The sequence below is a fragment of the Coturnix japonica genome, chromosome 2, assembly GCF_054131305.1.
Source record: "Coturnix japonica strain WE chromosome 2, WE-NBRP24, whole genome shotgun sequence".
NCBI classification, from domain to species: domain Eukaryota; kingdom Metazoa; phylum Chordata; class Aves; order Galliformes; family Phasianidae; genus Coturnix; species Coturnix japonica.
This window is the reverse complement of record NC_140664.1, coordinates 106,018,074-106,037,848: the sequence shown is the minus strand read 5'-3', so window position 1 is coordinate 106,037,848 and position 19,775 is coordinate 106,018,074. Positions and strand designations below refer to the sequence as shown.

General features: G+C 37.7%; 1 protein-coding gene across 2 annotated transcripts in view; it reads right to left on the bottom strand.

Moving 5' to 3' along the window:
• Positions 1-19,775, bottom strand: part of ZNF385D (zinc finger protein 385D) — a 361,757-nt gene that overhangs the window by 280,432 nt on the left and 61,550 nt on the right. For both annotated transcript variants that reach the window (XM_015853987.3, XM_085538403.1), the window contains exon 2: positions 8,697-8,975. In XM_015853987.3, coding sequence (XP_015709473.2) covers positions 8,697-8,975 — 279 coding nt within the window. The remainder of the gene's footprint in view (positions 1-8,696; positions 8,976-19,775) is intronic.

The window sequence follows — 19,775 nt, the reverse complement described above, 5'->3', positions numbered from 1 at the left end:
TGGGACATGCATTCTCCAAAAGCCCACTACTCCCAGAAAAGATTGGGTCTCTGTTTTATTTGTGGGCGGAGACATAGCAGTGATTTTGTCAATCACATCTGCTGGGATGTGACGACGTCCATCTTGCCATTTTATACCTAAGAACTGGATTTCCTGGGCAGGCCCCTTCACCTTGCTGCGCTTAATGGCAAAACCAGCTTTCAAAAGAATTTGGATTATCTGTTTCCCTTTCTTGGAAACCTCTGCTGCTGTATGGCCCCACACCACAATGTCATCAATATACTGCAAGTGCTCAGGAGCATTACCCTGTTCCAAAACAGCTTGGATCAATCCATGGCAAATTGTTGGGCTGTGCTTCCACCCCTGGGGTAAACGGTTCCAGGTATACTGAATACCTCTCCAGGTAAAAGCAAACTGTGGCCTACATTTTGCAGCCAATGGGATGGAAAAGAAGGCATTAGCAATATCAATGGTGGCATACCACCTAGCTTCTTTTGACTCCAATTCATACTGGAGTTCTAGCATGTCTGGTACAGCAGCACTTAATGGAGGTGTAACTTCATTCAGGCCACGGTAATCTACCGTCAGCCTCCATTCCCCACTGGTTTTACGCACTGGCCATATGGGGCTGTTAAAAGGCGAGTGCGTTTTGCTAATCACTCCCTGATTTTCTAATTGGCGAATTAGCTTTTGAATGGGGAGCAATGAGTCCCTATTGGTGCGGTACTGCCGTCTGTGAACCACTTTGGTGGCAATTGGTACCTCTTGGTCTTTTACCTGGAGCAACCCCACAGCAGAAGGATCATCTGACAGACCAGGTAAAGTTGACAGCTGCTTAACACCATTTGTGTTTACAGCAGCTATCCCAAAGGCCCATCGATACCCCTTGGGATCCTTGAAATATCCCATCCTAAGGTAATCGATTCCCAGTATACATGGAGCCTCTGGACCAGTCACAATAGGGTGCATTCGCCAGTTTTTACCAGTGAGGCTTATTTCGGCCTCCAACATAGTCAATTCTTGGGAACCCCCAGTCACTCCATGGATATAAATTGGTTGTGTCCCTTGGTGACTTGAGGGCATTAGGGTACATTGTGCACCAGTGTCCACCAAGGCTTTATATTTCTGTGGTTGAGATGTGCCAGGCCACTTAATCCACACAGTCCAGTATACTCTGTTGTCCCTTTCCCCCCCCTGGCTGGGGGCAGGGCCCCTCTATTGTTTACCTCGTTGACTTGCAGCAACTGGAACTCTCCCCCGTTTGGAAGAGTTCACCTTGGTGGTTGTTTTGAATTGTAATTCTTTCACTCGTGCCTGAAGTGCAGAAGTGGATGAGTTATACCACTTCTTTATATCCTCCCCATGATTACTCAAGAAATACAACAAAGCAAAACGTATGGTCTTATCATTGTCGTTTGCTTGAATACGAGGTCGTCTCTTTTTTATGGTTGAGATTTTCGATGATACAGGTCGAGAGGAACTCATGTTGTTTAGCTCTCTCAATAGGCGATCGTGGAAATCCTGGTTTCCATCATCTGGTACCACCGTGGATTCATCTACATCAGGCACATTAGCCAATTTGTCAATAATATCACTTTGTGTTTCCTCCACTTTGTCTAACCTTTCTACTATTTTTTTTCCCATTTGGACAATGGCTGAAGTATAAAGCTTAACTTCTGTAGCGCTTATAAATAATTCAAGCTCCTGAAGTCTGCTAATTAGCTCATTTACAAGGGGCTTTCTTTCCCCTTTGCCATATACCAATGCAAGTGCACTGGCATGCTTTTCTGGAGCTGCCTTTGTAAAGTCACGCCACATTTGTCGTGGAACGTGGACTGCTTCAGGATCATGTAATTGGTTTGGATTGTTACGATTGAACTGGGGGCTGTAGAGCATTTCCACCAGAGCCCTTTCTCTCAAAAATTGGATACCTTTCTCCATATCAGTCCATTTCTTTTTCTCAGGCTCCAAGTCCCTTTTAAAGGGGAATCTATCTCTTACCGCTATCAACATCCGCTTCCAGAGGGTGTAGGACCGATTTTGGCATGTGCCTATACCTCTGTCCACACGTGAGTCCCTGGAAATGCTACCCAGTTGGCGAGCTTCACTGCCATCGAGCCACGCACTGTTGGCACCATTGTCCCAGCAGCGAAGTAACCAAGTGACCATATTTTCTTTTGGCTGACGTGTGAAATCCTTTCTCAGATCTCGAATTTCACTCAGTTTAAAAGATCGATCAATAATGGTCGTAATACTTTGCTCACCTTTTGCTCTATCAGGAGTCCCAGGTGTTAATGTTGGCAGCTGTGTTGATGAGGCTGCCCCATCTATAAGTTTGGACTCGAGAAATTCTCGTAAAGAAAATCTAGCTTTTGGCTCCTCGTCTGACTCTGACCCTGACTCTGACGCTTGTGTTATTTCCTCCAGGCGACCTTCCTCCTTTTTCCTCTCTCCTAACTTTCTCTCTCCTAACTTTCTCTGCTCCTCTGACTTCTTCTCCTCCTCTAACATCTTCTTATACTGCTCTAACAACCTCTGCTCCGCCGGCTTCCTCTGGTCTTCTGACTCCTCCTGCTCTCCTGAGTCCCCCTGACCTCCTGAGTCCCCCTGCTCTCCTGAGTCCCCCTGCTCTCCTGAGTCCTGCTCTCCTAACTCCCTCCGCTCTTCTAACTCCTTCTGCATTTTCTCTATCTGAGTTGAAACTCGTTTTGTTTTTCGCCCTCTTACAGGGGCAACCAACATTGTATCTGGTGCCCCCGGTGGTTGGTTAAGTTGGAGTACATACGGTTCAGACTTGAGGGTGTCGCATTCCGCCCTGAGGACGTTATAACTAGACTGGAGGGCGTCGTGCTCAGACTGGAGAGCGTCGTAGTCAGACAGGAGCTCGTCGTACACAGACCGGAGGGTGCTGCGACTGGCTTTGAGGGCGTTGTAGTCGGCCTTGAGGTCAGTGTACAACGAGTCAATAGAGTCATGTTTGACCTGGAGATCGACGCACTTACACAGGAGGGCGCTGTGCTCGGACTGGAGAGTGTCGTGCTCGGACCGGAGGGCATCGCGCTCAGTCTGGAGAGTGTCATGCTCGGACCGGAGGGCATCGCGCTCAGTCTGGAGAGTGTTGAGCTTGGTCTGGAGGGCATTGTGCTCGGACTGAAGAGTGTTGTGCTCGGTCCGAAGGGCATTGTGCTCAGTCTGAAGAGCGTTATGCTCGGACCGGAGGGCATTATGCTCGGACTGAAGAGTGTTGTGCTCGGTCTGGAGGGCATTGTGCTCAGTCTGAAGAGCGTTATGCTCGGACTGGAGGGCATTATGCACAGACTGAAGAGTGTTGTGCTCGGTCTGGAGGGCATTGTGCTCAGTCTGAAGAGCGTTATGCTCGGACTGGAGGGCATTATGCACAGACTGAAGAGTGTTGTGCTCGGACTGGAGGGTGTCGCAGTTGGATTGGAAGGCATCATGCTCAGTCTGGAGAGTGTCATGCTCGGACCGGAGGGCGCCGTGCTCGGACTGGAGAGCGTCGTGCTCGGACCGGAGGGCGCCGTGCTCGGACTGGAGAGCGTCGTGCTCGGACCGGAGGGCGCTGTACTCGGACTGGAGAGTGTTGAGTTGGGATTGCAGGGAGCTTTTCTCATCCCAAAGTTTTGCTGCGTCAGCTCTAAGATTCTCTTTCTCGTACCAGATTGAGTCTCGTTGGTACAGGAGATCTTTTCTCTCAGCTTCAAAAGCTTTTTCTCTCTCTACCTTCTCAGTCCAAAGTTTTTCTGCCTCAGCTCTAAGACTCTCTTTCTCGTACCAGATTGAGTCTCGTTGGTACAGGAGATCTTTTCTCTCAGCTTCAAAAGCTTTTTCTCTCTCTACCTTCTCAGTCCAAAGTTTTTCTGCCTCAGCTCTAAGACTCTCTTTCTCGTACCAGATTGAGTCTCGTTGGTACAGGAGATCTTTTCTCTCAGCTTCAAAAGCTTTTCCTCTCTCTACCTTCTCAGTCCAAAGTTTTTCTGCCTCAGCTCTAAGACTCTCTCTCTCAGGAATGGTATTGACTAAGGCCCAATAAGCATTAGCTAGGCCCAAAATCATTTGTGCCTCCTGAGATCTGCCTGAGCCACAACATTCCTGCCTCAAATATGCAATCAAACTCTCAGGATTCTTCAAGTGTTCAGGAGTGAAGCTCCATAACACTGAAGATGTCTGTCCTTTGAGAATCTCTTCAATTCCCTGCCACTCAGTATTCTCTGGTTCTAGGGAAGACTTCCTCCGGATGTTATAAATCCAGATACTGAGTGAGATTATTACAATAATCAACAGTAAGATCAGGGAGATTAAGAGTGTGGCCCACTGATCATTCAAAAACTGCATAAAGGATTCATAGAAAGAAAAAGGAGCACGCTTAAAAATCACCATTTCTGTATAATTAGTTGCATTAGTTGCTCCCTCTGGAGCTGTATACAGATACGAAGTGAGCATTGCTAACCATGCTTTCAAATCATTATACAATTGTATAGCTCCATAAGAAAAAGTGGCTAGCTTAAACATGGCCCAATATGTTCGGAGCGTCTCAAAAAAGGAACCAATGGCACACAGTCCCTGGTAAAACAAATTTAGTAGAGAAAACATCTTTTTTTCCTCCAATAGAGAGAAAAAAGTAAAAGAAAACAAAGCTCAGCAGTGTTTATAAAATATACCGGAGTATTGGCAGTCCGCCTGGACTTTCAAGGTCAAGCTCGCAGGTGCAGAATCCCAAACACGAGATAGCTCCTTAACAGGGAAAAAACTCGTAGCTCTGTTAAAAGCTAAAAGAGCAACAGAAGAAAACACAGAAAAACAGCAACTCAATTTGCCCGCATTCTCCACCAAAATCTGTCAAAAGTTTGAACTAAAAATCCACCTGCGTCCGTGACAGGGGGCCGTGGGCCCCGGAGGGGCCCTAGGCCGAAAGGAAAAAGTTAATTAGGAAAAGAAAACAGCGGCAACGATCTAAGGAGGCACACTTATTTACTAAATACTATATCGAAATACTGGATAACACAATATAATACAATATAATTGAAAATTGAAAATTGAGCTAACGAATCAAGCAAAATAGGAGAGAGAATGAGTCCCGTAACCGAGAGGCCTACTGTAAATCTAGGCGAGACGGCTGAAGGCTCCCACACACTCCCCTGAACGCCAGAACTCGAAAGACGTCAGTCTGTTCTGCGACAGAGTTAATATAGAGTCCAGGTCCCGTGACCTATCGTGTTGTTCCCTGGGAGATGTAGTCTTCTTCTGTAAGTTGCAGATTCGGTAAAATTATTCATGCTTAATATGATGTTATGATGTGGAATACTGATAGCAAAAATTACAAAATTATTAAACCATGACAGCTGTTCCAAGGCTGCAGTGCCACAGAAAGGCACCGAGAGGGAAAATTTATCAAGCTGAAAAAACAAATCACTATCAAAACTTTTTACAGTGTGTCTGTTTCTTTAAATTCAATATTGATAACAAAATAGCACCAAGGTGATGTTGCTTTTACACCCATAATAAATACTGTTTATTAAATGCATATTTGTGTGTGTTAATAGACTTTTTTGCTTAAGCAATTTGCTTCATGAAATTACTCAGAACTGTTCAAGTGTAAGGCAGCCAGCAGATAAAAGCTACTTCACACAGTTTGAAGATGATGGCTATAGCATGATAGCTGTATTTACCCTGTCAGATACTAATACAGTTGAATACTACCTCCCATTAGCAGTCCATAATAAAGAGTTTGGAAAGAGAACACAGACTGCTGCTTCATATAAATCAATCCTCCATTTTTATTACCCTTCTCATCTTTGTGGGAGTAATTCAGTAATGAAATAAAGCATGGAACAGTCACACTTAAATATTTTCCCCTGACTTTTTCAGATATGGAACTATCCTACACAGCACTCAAATTTGCAAAAACATACACAGTCCATAGTACAGTCCATGAATCACTGTACTTGAAAAAAAACAAGCCTTTTTGTGCACAATGTAGTAAACATTTCTGTCATTCAACATGAGATACAGGAAACCACTGATGATGAAGATTTATAAAACAATCTCATAAAGCAAAAGTTTTCTTCATTTGTGTACATGTGATAAACTGAAAGGGTCATTATTTCAGGCACAGCCATATGTCACTCTAGCTTGCGAGGGTCTCATCAACAAAATCTAAAAAACAGTGCTCATATTTTACACATACTAGTTTTGACAAAGCCTGTTATTGTGGAAGCCTGTCAGGTCCTGATTCCCACTTGACTTAAAATGAGAGACCTTAACCAGTGAATTTCTGTTCAGATAATTGACAGACCAGTTTAAACATTCAGCTTAATTTTCAGGAAGGTATATATAAATATCGGTCTCTATTTCATCTGTGATTTTCTGTTTAAAGACTGAAATCTCAAAATTGGGTGATATGAGAAAATCACATCCTCATTCACTTCCTTTTATTCTTCTCTCAGTGCAGTGCTACTTTTGGCAATACCCTAAGATTTGCCAGATTTTGGATAACCACCTGCAAATAACTGCACTTTGAAACAAAACTGTGTTTGAAAAAGACTTTGAAACTGTCAGTTTTGTTCTTATTTCAAGCACGTGAAGCCCTGCATGAGCTAGGGATTTCTAAGAAGGAAATAAACATGCTGCTATGCTACTGCTTTGATATTCCCTAAAATATTCTGTTCATGATTGAAACCCTTTGACACTAATTTCAGTATTACTCAGTTACTAGTCTTTTCATTGCCATGAAATAGAAGAGAAAAAATGAATTGCAAAGAAACAATAGTTTGTCATTATGAAAATTGCTGTGCAAGTAACAAATACAATTTTACCTTACCTGAAGATAGCAATAACATTAGACTGTTTATGTGTTTTTAGAAAAAACACATTTGTGGATAAACATATTCTACCTTTAATCATCTAGGAAATCAATCTTTATGCACTTGCACAGCTCCTATTAACGTTAGTGATATTCCTTCTAAGCTTGAACTATGAACATTAATATTATAGTCTGTAGTCCTATCACTTAAATGAAAAATTATTTATGTTCAGTGTCACAGCTTTCCTGTTTGCTTAGTTTTGTTTTATCGATTTGTTTTAAAGAAGCAAGCAACATCTTTCACAAAGCAAAGCATCCACATACAATGTATTTCGGCAGTATATCCATATAATTCTCAACAAACTATCATACTCTTAAAGTCAGGACAAGCACAGAAAATTTAAAATACTTCTTAAGTTCTATCTAAGGATTTCTGCTAAGGATGTGCTACTATGAACGGGCACAAAAAAATTCATGGCACAATGTGATAAAGAATATGCATGCAGACCTGAAGAAATGGTCTGTGAGTCCTAAGTACATTCTATTAAGACTCTTGCTTCTATAACATGGCACATAAAAACATAAATCATGACAGTGCAAAACTACTCATGCTTCAGCAAAGTTAAGGATTACAAGTTATTAGGAACAAAACTTTAATGTATTAGTCTTTTCCTTTCAGGAGCCATGTGATCTGATCTACTTCCGTACATAAAGCCTCAAACATGATTTTCTTTGAGGCATAAAACTCACGCTGATGAGGGAAAACACACCACATAATACAAAATAATTTTCTGAAAGCCATCAACAAAATAGATTCAAATAAAACCAAATTTTGTTCCATTTCCTTTTGACTTTAACTATGACCTTTAAACAGATGTATGGTAGACATGGTTTAAACAGACTTATGGTAGGTACAGAGAGAAACGTGAATGGCAAAATTAAACAACTTCAAGACTATTTGTTTTCTGTAGCTTCTTATGGTTTTTTTTGTTTGTTTTTTCACAATTCATTTGGCAACTGCTTTTGATTAAAATCAAACACACCTCTACCAAGAGTAGCTTTTCTAGTAAACAGTGAAACATGGAGTATCACAGATAAAATCATCAAAATGCAAATAGAATGACAAAGAATCTGATACCACACTACCACACAAACAAAAGCTAGAACCAAAATACTTGGAACAAAACAGAGAGTTTACCCATTAGCTATTTGCCATGCATTCAAGTTAGGGATGATCCCAAATACTCAGATGTCGGTATCAGTATTTGCATTAACAACAAAGGATCCAGCTGAATAAAAGAATGGCTTATACTCTTATATACTGACTTTACTGTACGTTGCTGTGTTATCTCAAACCAACAAAAGTAAGAGTTTTTAACAGCGTTACACACACTAAGACAAGTTTCTCTCTAGTACAATATCATAAGAGTACAACTAAATCCAATCTCTAAAACTAGTCCTTACGGCTTGGTTTGAACCCTGTTTAAATAAATAAATAAATAAATAAATAAATAAATAAATAAATAGAATAAATAAATAAATAAAAACAAAAAAAACTCTAAGATATATTAAGTATTTAGCTTAAAGTTATGTATAAGGTATATTTTTTTGATAAAAATTTAAGACTCATTACTTCATGTCCAAGTTCATCCACTTTCTTGCACCTAATTTATTTCTTTCTATCCTAAGAACTGCAATGGAAGGATATATACTGCAGAAAAATAATGAACTCAAGGATATTTTTCATTTGCTATTTATAAGAACAAATCCAGTTTTGCAAGAGGCATATGTAACTGTTCACATGCCTCATATAATAAAAAATGGACAAATAAACACAGTTTACACAGGCCAAAGACATATAGGGATTAATGCTTACCGTTATCATTTTTGAGACTTCCATTGCTGAGCTGTTTTAACCTCTTCTGATGGGATTTACCATTGTAGTGGATCTGTGCCTGAGCAGCAGAGTTCAGCTGAATATTACAAACATTGCACAAAGTGAAATTGGTCTGCTTCTTTTCTCTCTCCTTCTTTTCTTCAGTGCTATCAGCTGCTAATTCTTTCTCATTATCCCTGTCCGGGATGGACGCAAAAGCCAAATTGTATGAGTGGTTAGAAGCTGGTAAGTCAGGGCTCCAAGGTTTCTTCATGTTTTCTGGGGAGGAAGAGCAGAATTGAGAAAATTTATGAGTAATGCAAACTAATGTAAAAAGAAATTTTACATTTGTAAACTAGAAAAAAAGCAAAAAGCTTTTCTTTTTATTTTTTTGTGATTTAATATTAAATTTCTGCTTGTGTATTTTACTTTATGTTTTCTAGTTCTGCTATGTAACTTGCATCATTTCATAACTACTCGAATGCAGAGTATGGAGCCATGTTGGAGCAGTACGGGAAGTATTCACATTAGTCTGAAGACTTTACTTTATGGGAGAGACCTCACATTATATCAGGAAAAGAGTCTGAGGAGCAAAGAACAGCAAAGACAAAGTTCTGGTTACTAGCTGTCTGCAATCCCCATATCCCTTCTCCCCGTTGCTGTGGGGAGGCTTTGAGGAATGGCAGAAAGGCGAGAATGAAGGATTGAACATGTGGGAAAAGATGATGAAGGCAGAAGCTATTTTAATATTCTTCATCCTCATTTCTCACCACACTACTCTGGTTCAATCATGAATAAATTAAATTAATTTTCACCAAGTCTATTTTGCCTGTAACAGTAACAGACATATTACTGATAGTAATACACTATCCCTATCTTCATGTCAACCCTTGAGATTTTCCATCTTACTTTCCCTGTCCTGGAGAGAATGAGGACTGAATGAACAGCGGGGTGGGGACTGGATTGCCAACCAAAGGCAACCTATCATACAAACAGAGTTATTACAGCAGAAATATTTTATGCCTCTCTCTAGAACTAAGTCCAGAGATACAGTATTTTGATTTTTTAAATATAAACTATAAACGAAGGCAGTTAAACTTCATGTGGCTGACAACCTATGGTTATATTCATTACATACACTCCTACATTCAAATACTGTAATTTTCATTTTCTTAAGCTATAGCACTTACAAAGGGTGGGAGAGATACAGTTTCTGCTTCCTATATTTTTATATTTTGATGTGTTTAATTAGCAGAAGAAATAATAAAATACCTACATTTTAGTTAGCTAATTGCACAGACTTCACTCTTGAATTTATTGATTAGGTATTTAGCAAGCTCTGAGTATTCTCTCTCCACTTTGAATGATCTCAAGACAAACTCTAATCACAGTATAACTCGTCTGCTTAAAAAAAGTCCAAAGATAAATAATAAACATGCTCTATTTCTTTCTTAACATTCCAGAACTGCAAGTTAAACTGGAAAATTTAGATTCAGCTAGTACCACATTGCAACTAGTACAGAAATGAGAGAAAAATCCCATCTGCAGAACTTCAAGCGAGGTGAATGTAAACATAAGCTTCTATGATTAAAGGAGAGCAGAAACCACACTGTGCTCTGGATAACTGATTTACTATTCAAGGATTATGAAATGCTATAACAACTTAGCATCTTGATGAGATCTTTATATAGCATATAAATATTTAAACTACTTTGTTCTCCCAGACTTAATGAATAAATGAAGATCTAGCCAAATAATCTAATCTGTACTCTACATGGAAGAAAAAAAAAAACAACCTGATGCAAACTTAAACACAATGGTCTCTAACAGACAAATAGAGACAAAAACACAAGACAATGGGCTACAGAATTCTTTAATCCCAGCTCCAGATAAGGTTCAGCACCTAAAAATAAGTTTAAATAAGACTTCAGATCTGATTATACAAAAACAGTGCAAATCATTCTTGAGAGATCTTCAGATGTAGGAAGTTTCACATGAATATGAATCAGTCAAAATTTCTGCTGTTCTCTTATAAATTAAATTACATTTACAGAATTGGAATCAAGTAGGAAAGACAAGCCTATCTAAAGATGCAAATCTAAAACATATTAACATAAAAAAACCAGTTTCAAAACTAGTTTTCAAACTTCATTAGAAATGAATCAATATTATTTTCTATCGTGGTAACTAAAATTATTTTCACTTAACACTAAAGTTATAAAGTTAACACTTAACATTAGAGTTAACAAAAAAAGTATGGATTGTGTTCTTAGAAGAGGTTTGCAACTGCTGTAAATTGAAACCATGTCAGTCAGTATTACTATTTCCACTTTTGATCACAGTCACCTTTATTATTACAGAATTTTAGCTGTTTAAAACAAGAAATGAGAAAGCAGACTAAACATTCTAAAACAAAATTCATGAGAAAATCAACATGAAAGTAGCTATTATATCAAACTTATTATATTAACAATAATTATAGTAACTTTTACAACCCCCATCATTCCAAAAGAAGTTATGAAACCGTGGAAGCTTCAGAAGATGAGAAATTCTATAGCAGATACACAGCATGTTTCTCCTAGTAGTAGAAGCATCCTCCTTCTGAGAAAGTAGCAATAATACATCAACATCCCAGCCCTCTGGGGATATTTTTCACTCCAGTAAGAGTCAATAATTCATTCATAAAAAAAATAAATTAATTAAGAAATTCAATCTTTAATGAAAGTGTAATAAGGATTAAAATATTAATAAGATAGCACTACTTCTAATGAATTATTCTAAATAAACTTTCCAAGCATCCTAGTTTATATACATTCAGTGCATCAATATACATCTTTTTGCATTGAAAGTATTCCCCACTAGAGAGCAGTATGAATTTAAAATTTCAGTGTATCCTATAGTGCTAATCATATAGGTTTGAGAATACTATAATAAAAAAGATCGTCTAAGCAAGATGTAAAGCTCAACGTAAATATAATCTAGTAAACAAAAAAACACCATACGCTGTACATAGACACATGTGGTTCCTTTTGAAATACTAACACAGATAAGCAGCCTAGTAAGTCTTATTAGCATTTTAGATCTTCACTCTAATACTCCAACACAGTCTAAACAGAAGGCCTTTTTTTAAGAACACTTTTTTATCTTGAATTCCAATTTCTTTCCAAGAAAAAAATAAAAAATAAAAAGAAAATAAAAACACTCTAAAATGCATACTGGATAAAAGCATAGTGAAATAATAAAAGAGATTATACACTTGAAATAAATTAGTCAAGCATCTACCATTTGATTTGTGTATTCATTAAAATCCAAGATGGCATTACAGATAATATATATAATATATTATATATATATTAAAATATATATTAAAAAATATATTTTTTGACTACCGCCATTTCTCTTCAGTATGGCATAAGGATGAAAGTGTTTGTAACTAGAGCCTGGGCAACAATTAGGCAATCAGAACTTTCAGAAATACATATATTGCTGTGTTCTGCCACCATTACAGCTGCACAATGATTCCTGCATGTGTAATACAACTGGTGGACTAAGTAGAAATATTGCATACTTTTGAAAGCCTCTTGAACTGATGCTACAAGCCAGCATAACATAGCAGTATTGGTGCTTTGATTGGTCGCAGATGGTTTTCAGCAAAATACTCACAAACATGAAGACAAAAATAAATAAATAAATTTAAAAAAATAGAAAATAGGAAAAACAGTCCCTGCCATTATGTTTCTCTTGACTGAAATGGTTACATATCACATAAACACTTATCAGCTTTTCTGATAAGATCCCCCCCCCCCGCCAAAGAAAGCTAAATTTTCAACCTTAAGGAGCCCTACAGAGGTTAACAGCAAGCAAGATGTGAATGAGCAAGGTAACCAAGAATTCAAAATTCCAAGCCAATTTAAATAGCACTGCAGATAAATGCTTACATTTATTTTCCCTGGAGTTCTGAATGCAATTTTGGCTCAATGATGCTTACCAGTAAAATGAACTTTGCATGACATTATAGCTTTGTGAACTAGAAAAGTGTCCCTTGTGGAAAACCAGCACAACAACATTGTGCGATGTTTACTAGCTTCACTAACATAGCTACTGCCTGGAGATTTCCAGCCTGTGCTTAAATTTAAAGGATTAGAAATTATAGCCTTCCCATGAAGCTATCCCTTACCTTCTTAACTGTAATACAAAATCACACTTCCTACTCAAAGATATGTAAGGAAAACTTTACCCATTTCTATTCAAAATGGTTGTTTCTTTTCTGAACCACCTTGTCACTGTGACTGTGTGCATAAATGAACCCAACATATCTGATTATTAAGGGACCCAGAGCAAGAACGTTACTAGGAGACTGCTGTAAGGCAGTTTTACTCAACACTGACCACTAGTCACTGATTAATGACATAATGCATAATAAAAAAATCTCTGCCTGGTTTCCTTCCAGAAGCCACCACTACAGTCTTTCCAGATTTTTTGAAGGACTGAACTTCTGCAGGTAATGAGAAAACATGGATAATCTAGCCAAATTACTTATGGGAAAAGATTCAAGCGCTTCTTGTAAGAGTTTGATAACATGAAAACAAAAGGTATTTGGACCTACTTCTTTGGCTGTACTACTGATTCTCAAGAAAACAGCCTATGTAAAGCTTTCTCTTAAAACGTACATTAATTGCATTTGCTGAGGTCCCAGGCACACCAACGTATATATGGATTTAACCTTTGTACCGTTTACACATTCACATGATTTCTCTCTGCTTTTTGAGAGACATCGAGTCCTCTGCCAAAGATTATCAACCAAGAACAAAAGATGTTAGCTACTTTCAAAGAAATCTCAGGGGAAAAAAAAGAGAGAGGGAGGGATCACTTTCTAATTATTGCTTTGTCATTTTTCGAGTTTTGAGGGAATGCCACCAACACATAACAGAAAGCCTCACCTCCCTTCCTCCCAGTAACAACTGGAAGCCTACCGTCTTTTCAAAAATCACACAAACATGACCCAAGATCTTTCAGAGAACAGGATGCTACTGTTTGATGGCAGTCATGGTAGCAGGGTTACATTTGTATCAAACAGTTTCAATCTGATTTTCAGATTTTAAGAATCTTTTCCACACAATAAGTCAATGTAAGTGAAATGATCCTTCCCAAAAAAAGGATCCATGAGCTGCGCTCCAAACTGTTACCCAAAAATCCCTGCCACACTGGGTGCCTGAGACTCCTGTACCAAGAGGCAAGTGGCAACTAATTTGTTTTTGCAACCTCTAAGTTGAGCTTGCTGAACAGAAATGCTTACATTTACCCTAGAAGTTTTGTTACAGGGAGAAGCTTAAAATGAACTTGTCTGTACAGAAACATACAGCCTGGCAGGAGGCTCAAGAAAATAAAACAGCTTTTGCTTCTTCCACCCCTACCATCACTGAATGATAGAGTCCTGACATTGCTGTTGACCGATTCAGAGCTGCATCTGCTCCTGGTTTTTAGGGCCCAGAGTGATTGAGATCACGGTCTATATTACATGTCTCTGCAGTGGCAGTTACAAACACTAAAGGACAAACAATGGGAAAATGGTGAAAGAGCATTCATGGTGAAAGCATAGCTGTCCGAAACACAGCTCCCTCCCAAATGACCCAAGTAACCTTCAGAATATGCTGCAGGACTCATCTGTTTTCTCTGGATGGATGGATGAATGAAAGTCACTTCAGTGGAAGAGCTGCTGGGAAATGGAAACTCATTAGGACTGGAAAGGCTTTTCTAAAATAGTTGATTTTTCAGGATCTCCTTTGTTCTGAGTCTTCCAGATAAAAATTAAATACCAATAGTAAAGAATAGAGCAAAAGATTATGTGAAACTGCAGGGAAAAAAAAAAAATAAAATGTATTAAGTAATTTTTCATTATTGGCAAACATTCCTGTAAGAATTTTAAGACTGCAAGAACCAACACCACCTTCTAGAAAAGGAGGAGGACTTTGTTGGGTCATACACCTAAAGCTAAATTGCAAGTCAGTGATAAAACTGGGGACAGTAGTTAGTATTTCTCATTACTTTCTGTCTCTGACCATTTTTGTCACAATTGAAACCACTATTCACCGATTTTTTGTTTTAAAAAGTTCACACAAAATAAAGGAGGTAGCTTAAGAATAATTTAAAAAAGCATCACGGAAGACAGAAACCTTGTTTTTCCCAATTGTTACTTGTCCTTATGCACTCTGCTCCTCCTAATCCAATCACTACCATTGTTATATGACTTCAGCAATCCATGTGAATAATAAGAAAATCATAATCATCATCATCTCAGGTGATTTTTGCAAAGTTTAAGATGAAAAGAATCACTTGGGCAAGGACTGCATCAGTAAAAGAAATAAGAGCAGTTTTCATCTGCATGTTTATTAATTATAGCAAGGAGGGAAGATGAGATGGAAAAAGACAGTTTATTTTAGGCTTGGAGGGCTTTATACTTTAATGTCTATGTCATGGGACTCCTCCCAAGAAATGCATCTCTGCAAACTGGAACCTGGAAGAGCAGATTTTTATCCATCTGAAGTATCTCAAGCAATAGTGCAGAAAATAAAAGCCTGGGCTTTTGTTCTGTTTTGTCGGCAGAGCACTTAAATCTTTCAGGAAAGGCTGCATTTCAATACTGCAGCAAATTAACCGACTGCAGCCTATCTCCGGTCACAGTCATGTGCACTATGAGTTCCAAAAGGAACTCATATATGAACTAATCAGAAAAAAAAACTTCATTTCTTGGTTCAGCAGTTCCTTCATGCCAGAAACAACCAACAGACATCTCATAGTCTCAAAATATACTGCAGTCATTTTTTTAATTGAGTTCTATAAAAAGAGCTAAGCACTAATCAACACCATATGTTATTCAATTAGCTAGTAATACATATCTATTTCTCAAGCCCGTGCTAACATAATGGAGCACTTTGGGTGGTTTGGAACTATTTAAAGGCCAAGTAATTAATTTGCAAACATCAGCTCCTAAAAAGCTGAGAAGTGCTACTGTGGTGATTTACTTACATCTCTATAGCCAGAGCCAAGCCATTAAACATTCTCATTTGGTTTTCACTCAAACCTTTGTTTCCACAACGATCATTCCTGAAAAAGACTTCTGTCTATAATGAGGACAAATAAAGACTGGCCCAGCCTTGCAGCTGGAACCCAAGCACTGCAGGGAGTCTCCTACCAAGCAGGTAAAGCAAGCTGTACACATTGCCTAACATCATTTTCCAACTGTGGAAACTCATGAAAAGGTCCTATGGAAAGGGCAGAAATTAATATTGCAACACACATATCTAGGAAAGTTACAAGGGCTCTGCCTACCATGAAAGTCTGCTGTTGTTATGCTGTGAGTACTTTCTCCTTTACTCTAGATTCCCACATTTGGGAATTCCACCTGCAGTCTCAAACTCATGTCAACAGCGCTCTAAGTTGGACAGAATCAAAAAGAAAGGACCCACGACTCCTATCACAACACAAACTGTCTTTACAGGACAAAATGTTAGTTTTGACATTATTTCTAATAATACTGGTAGAACATATAGATTTTAGATTTCAGATGGAAAAACACCAATTTTTCAGGTCATTAAATCTGAAAAACGCAAATCAGATTGTTTAGCAGAATTCAGAGACAGATGTAAAACTTAAAATACATACAACAATTTTTTGTCTACCGAACTAGAGACATTTTGTAGATATTGGGTTTATTTTTATTTTCACAGTAAAATAACTTCATTTAGTCTCACTGGATAAATTTCCTGATATGAAATGGTATAGGATACATGGATGAACTGCATACTAATAAATATTATATGCCACTTTAAAGTTGTTTAATTTTTCCAGTACCTAAATGCCAAGTCAAATATTTTTTATCTCAGCAGAAAGAGAATATATGTATAGCTGATTGGGCACAATGAGCAACTCACTTAATAGCAGTGTCAGAAGTTCACGGTTTGTACTTCCTTATAAAAAACAAACCAGTACAGAACTTCAGATTCATTTATTTATTTAGCAGGAAAACTCAATTCTCAAGATTGCCTAATTTCTGTTTCTATGGTTAGAATTCTCAGACCTTCTCATGCTCTAGGAAATCTAAATGCTTACCCCAAATAAAAACAGACAGAAGTTAGAAGTCTACCTCCTAGCTTTTTTGTTATACTCTCCTTTTAGTGGTATTTTTGTGGGGGTGTTATAAACAAGAGGCCCTTCAGACAAAAAGAACCATAGAAGAGCAAGACAGAAGTTTTAATACTTTAGACAATTACCCTCTGATCTGTAGATCCAACTAAATACAACACATTTTGTCTCTTGGTAAATGTACTTACACAAATAGCAGCGTCAATAAATGGTAAGGAGTTTAGGCTTATATCTGAAGATCATCATTTATACTTTCAAAAAAGTAGTTCTTTTACCAGATTATCTGTATATTAAAATGCATTCAAGCACTGTTAGCATTTATAAATGCAAGGACTTTTATTATTGTTATTATTTTAATTTTTACAGCTTCACTATACTCACTGTGCTGTTTAAAGTGGAGCTTAATGGAGATCCGATTATTTTCCAAGCTATGCAAACATATCAAGGTGAACATCTGCTTTGTTTAGAAAGGTTAGCAAATGCTTTTGCAAGCGCAACTGGAAACTACTGTAATTTATCTTATCCTTCTGTCTTTGGACTGTATTATCTTTAGCAAAAAGGACACATTTAGTACAGCATCAATGGTACAAGGAACAATTTTAACTTGCAAGATCTGTTTTTTGGGCAGATTCTGTGCAATTTGGTTGAGAAGTATAAGATAAAGGTCATACTCTAAAAAGCATATTCTCCGTAGTATATTGAAAACTAATGTCTTCTTCAAAGTATTCTGAATTAGTATAATGTTCTTTCTTGTCAATTACACTTCTACCTCGAGATCTCATCAATGCTAAAGACAGAGATAAACATCTAGCAAACTAGACTACCTTTGATGTGTACTGGGAACAAATCAGAAGACAAAGTAGGACATCTGGCCTTTTTATATTTCCTTAACAGAGCAGCACTCTGTTATATAGCATATAGAAGCAGCTAAAATCCTCAATTACAAACACACAAGGCCAGCACAGAGCTTCCGATATCCAGCTGGAGAATTACTTATAAAAATCCTGTATGATATTGCTGATCTTACAAGGTATTCTGCAGTATCTTCCAAAATGCAGAACATTACCAGAGAAGTGCAGGAGCTTACTGAAGACATTAATTAAAGATAGTATCTTATTATTGCTAAAACAGCAGCGTAAAATAAGAAATACTTTTCAGTTTCAGGATTTTTTAAAACATTTACATTTTGCACATTATGAAATGCTAATAATTAAAAAGCGTCAGTGCATACATGTAAAACACCTGCACATAATTGGAAGATACATTTTTTCCAAAACAAAAAACATTTCTTAGAACGAATCATGTATAGTATAGGCATAATCACATGCACACAGATAGAAAATAGGATTGATGATGCTTTCCAGCCTTCTCTAGGAGACCTTCACAGCAATGTATCTCGTATTGCAATCTGCAGCAGATGCTCACAACAGACCCAGAACTGCTGCTCTAGGGAAGCCTGAGCACTTTGCTCAGCCACTGTGATCTGCAAAACCTTCTACTGCTGAGTTTGTAAAATACTTCCATCTCGTCTAGCTCTGCTGGCCATCTGCAATCTCTCTTGACCTGTCTAGGAGTGCTGAGGCAGTTGAAAACTTCTGAGAAGTCACACATGGCAAAATTTAAAGCTCTGTAGGAATTACAAAGTTTCTTCCTTCAGCCATGCTGATTCAGATGAAGTAGTTTATAAATTCTATTAAGCCTCAGGACAAGTTTATAAAATACCTTGGACTCATTCACCTATATATATATATATATTTCCATATAAGGATTCAAATTTGCAATAAAATATTCTTTTGCACTGGAGGTCACTTAAGACTACTGGATAAAATACATACGAAATTTCTAGAATTAACTCATTTTTAAACACATATGGTGCTTGTTTCATTAAAAAACAGCCAGATAAACTTATTTCTGTATAGGTGCAAGTCAGGGCACCTGAAGACAGTGGAACAGCTGGCATAAAAAATGTTTCAAGAAAAGCCAAATCAGATAACTGCTTTCCATCTACCTAGGAATTCATACAGCAATTTCAGCATCTCAGCAGTCCTCATAATTTCTGCTGCTCTTGCTATGCATTACAGAACCTGTCACTTTTAGAATTTATTGTACTTTTTACAGCATGGGTTAAAGAACACTTAAAGCACATTTTGTGTTTGATATACCTTTACTCTAGAAGAATAGAAATGAGATCTCTTTTATTAATTTAGACCTGTACTACTAAGCTATTCACAGTAGCTGTCTCAGGGAATTTTCATGAGATTACCTACATGAGTAAGAATTTGCATGACAAAAGATTTGAAGGACTGCATTCTCATCAGAAAAGGGAAATATTAATTAATGAAAAAAAAAAAAAACAGGCAGATTGCAATGGTTAAAACTTCAGTATTATCTGTATGACTGACAGTTGTAATACACTGACTAATACTTTAATGGATTTCTGTCCAACCCGGAAAAGTGTGTATAGCAAGAATGAAAAAAAGAAAAATAAACACACCTTATATCAAATTATTATTTCTACTGCAATTTTTGATATTGTAAAATTTGTTTCTTTGCTGAAAAAAAAAAAAATTCATATAAGAAAAAAACTGTCAAGTTACGAGCTGCTAAGAAAAATATACATTTCACTATTCATATTCATTTGTCTCTAACCCAGTTTAATGTCAAACCATTTGAAATCTGTCACATTTTTATTTTGCTTGTCACAGAAATGTAGGAAAAGTAAACACTGAACATAAGCAATGCCACTAAAGAAACAAAAACAAGGAGTGACCTTCCCTTAAGCCACTGCACATAGGAGACTACCCCATCCTACCTCTCATCTCACTCATTTAGACAAAATAATCATTATTTTACTTGTCATTATTTAAATCAGACCCAGTAACGTCATTTGTAATCAACGCTCACTGTCAGAAAGCAAATGTGAATGGCTTACCTTGC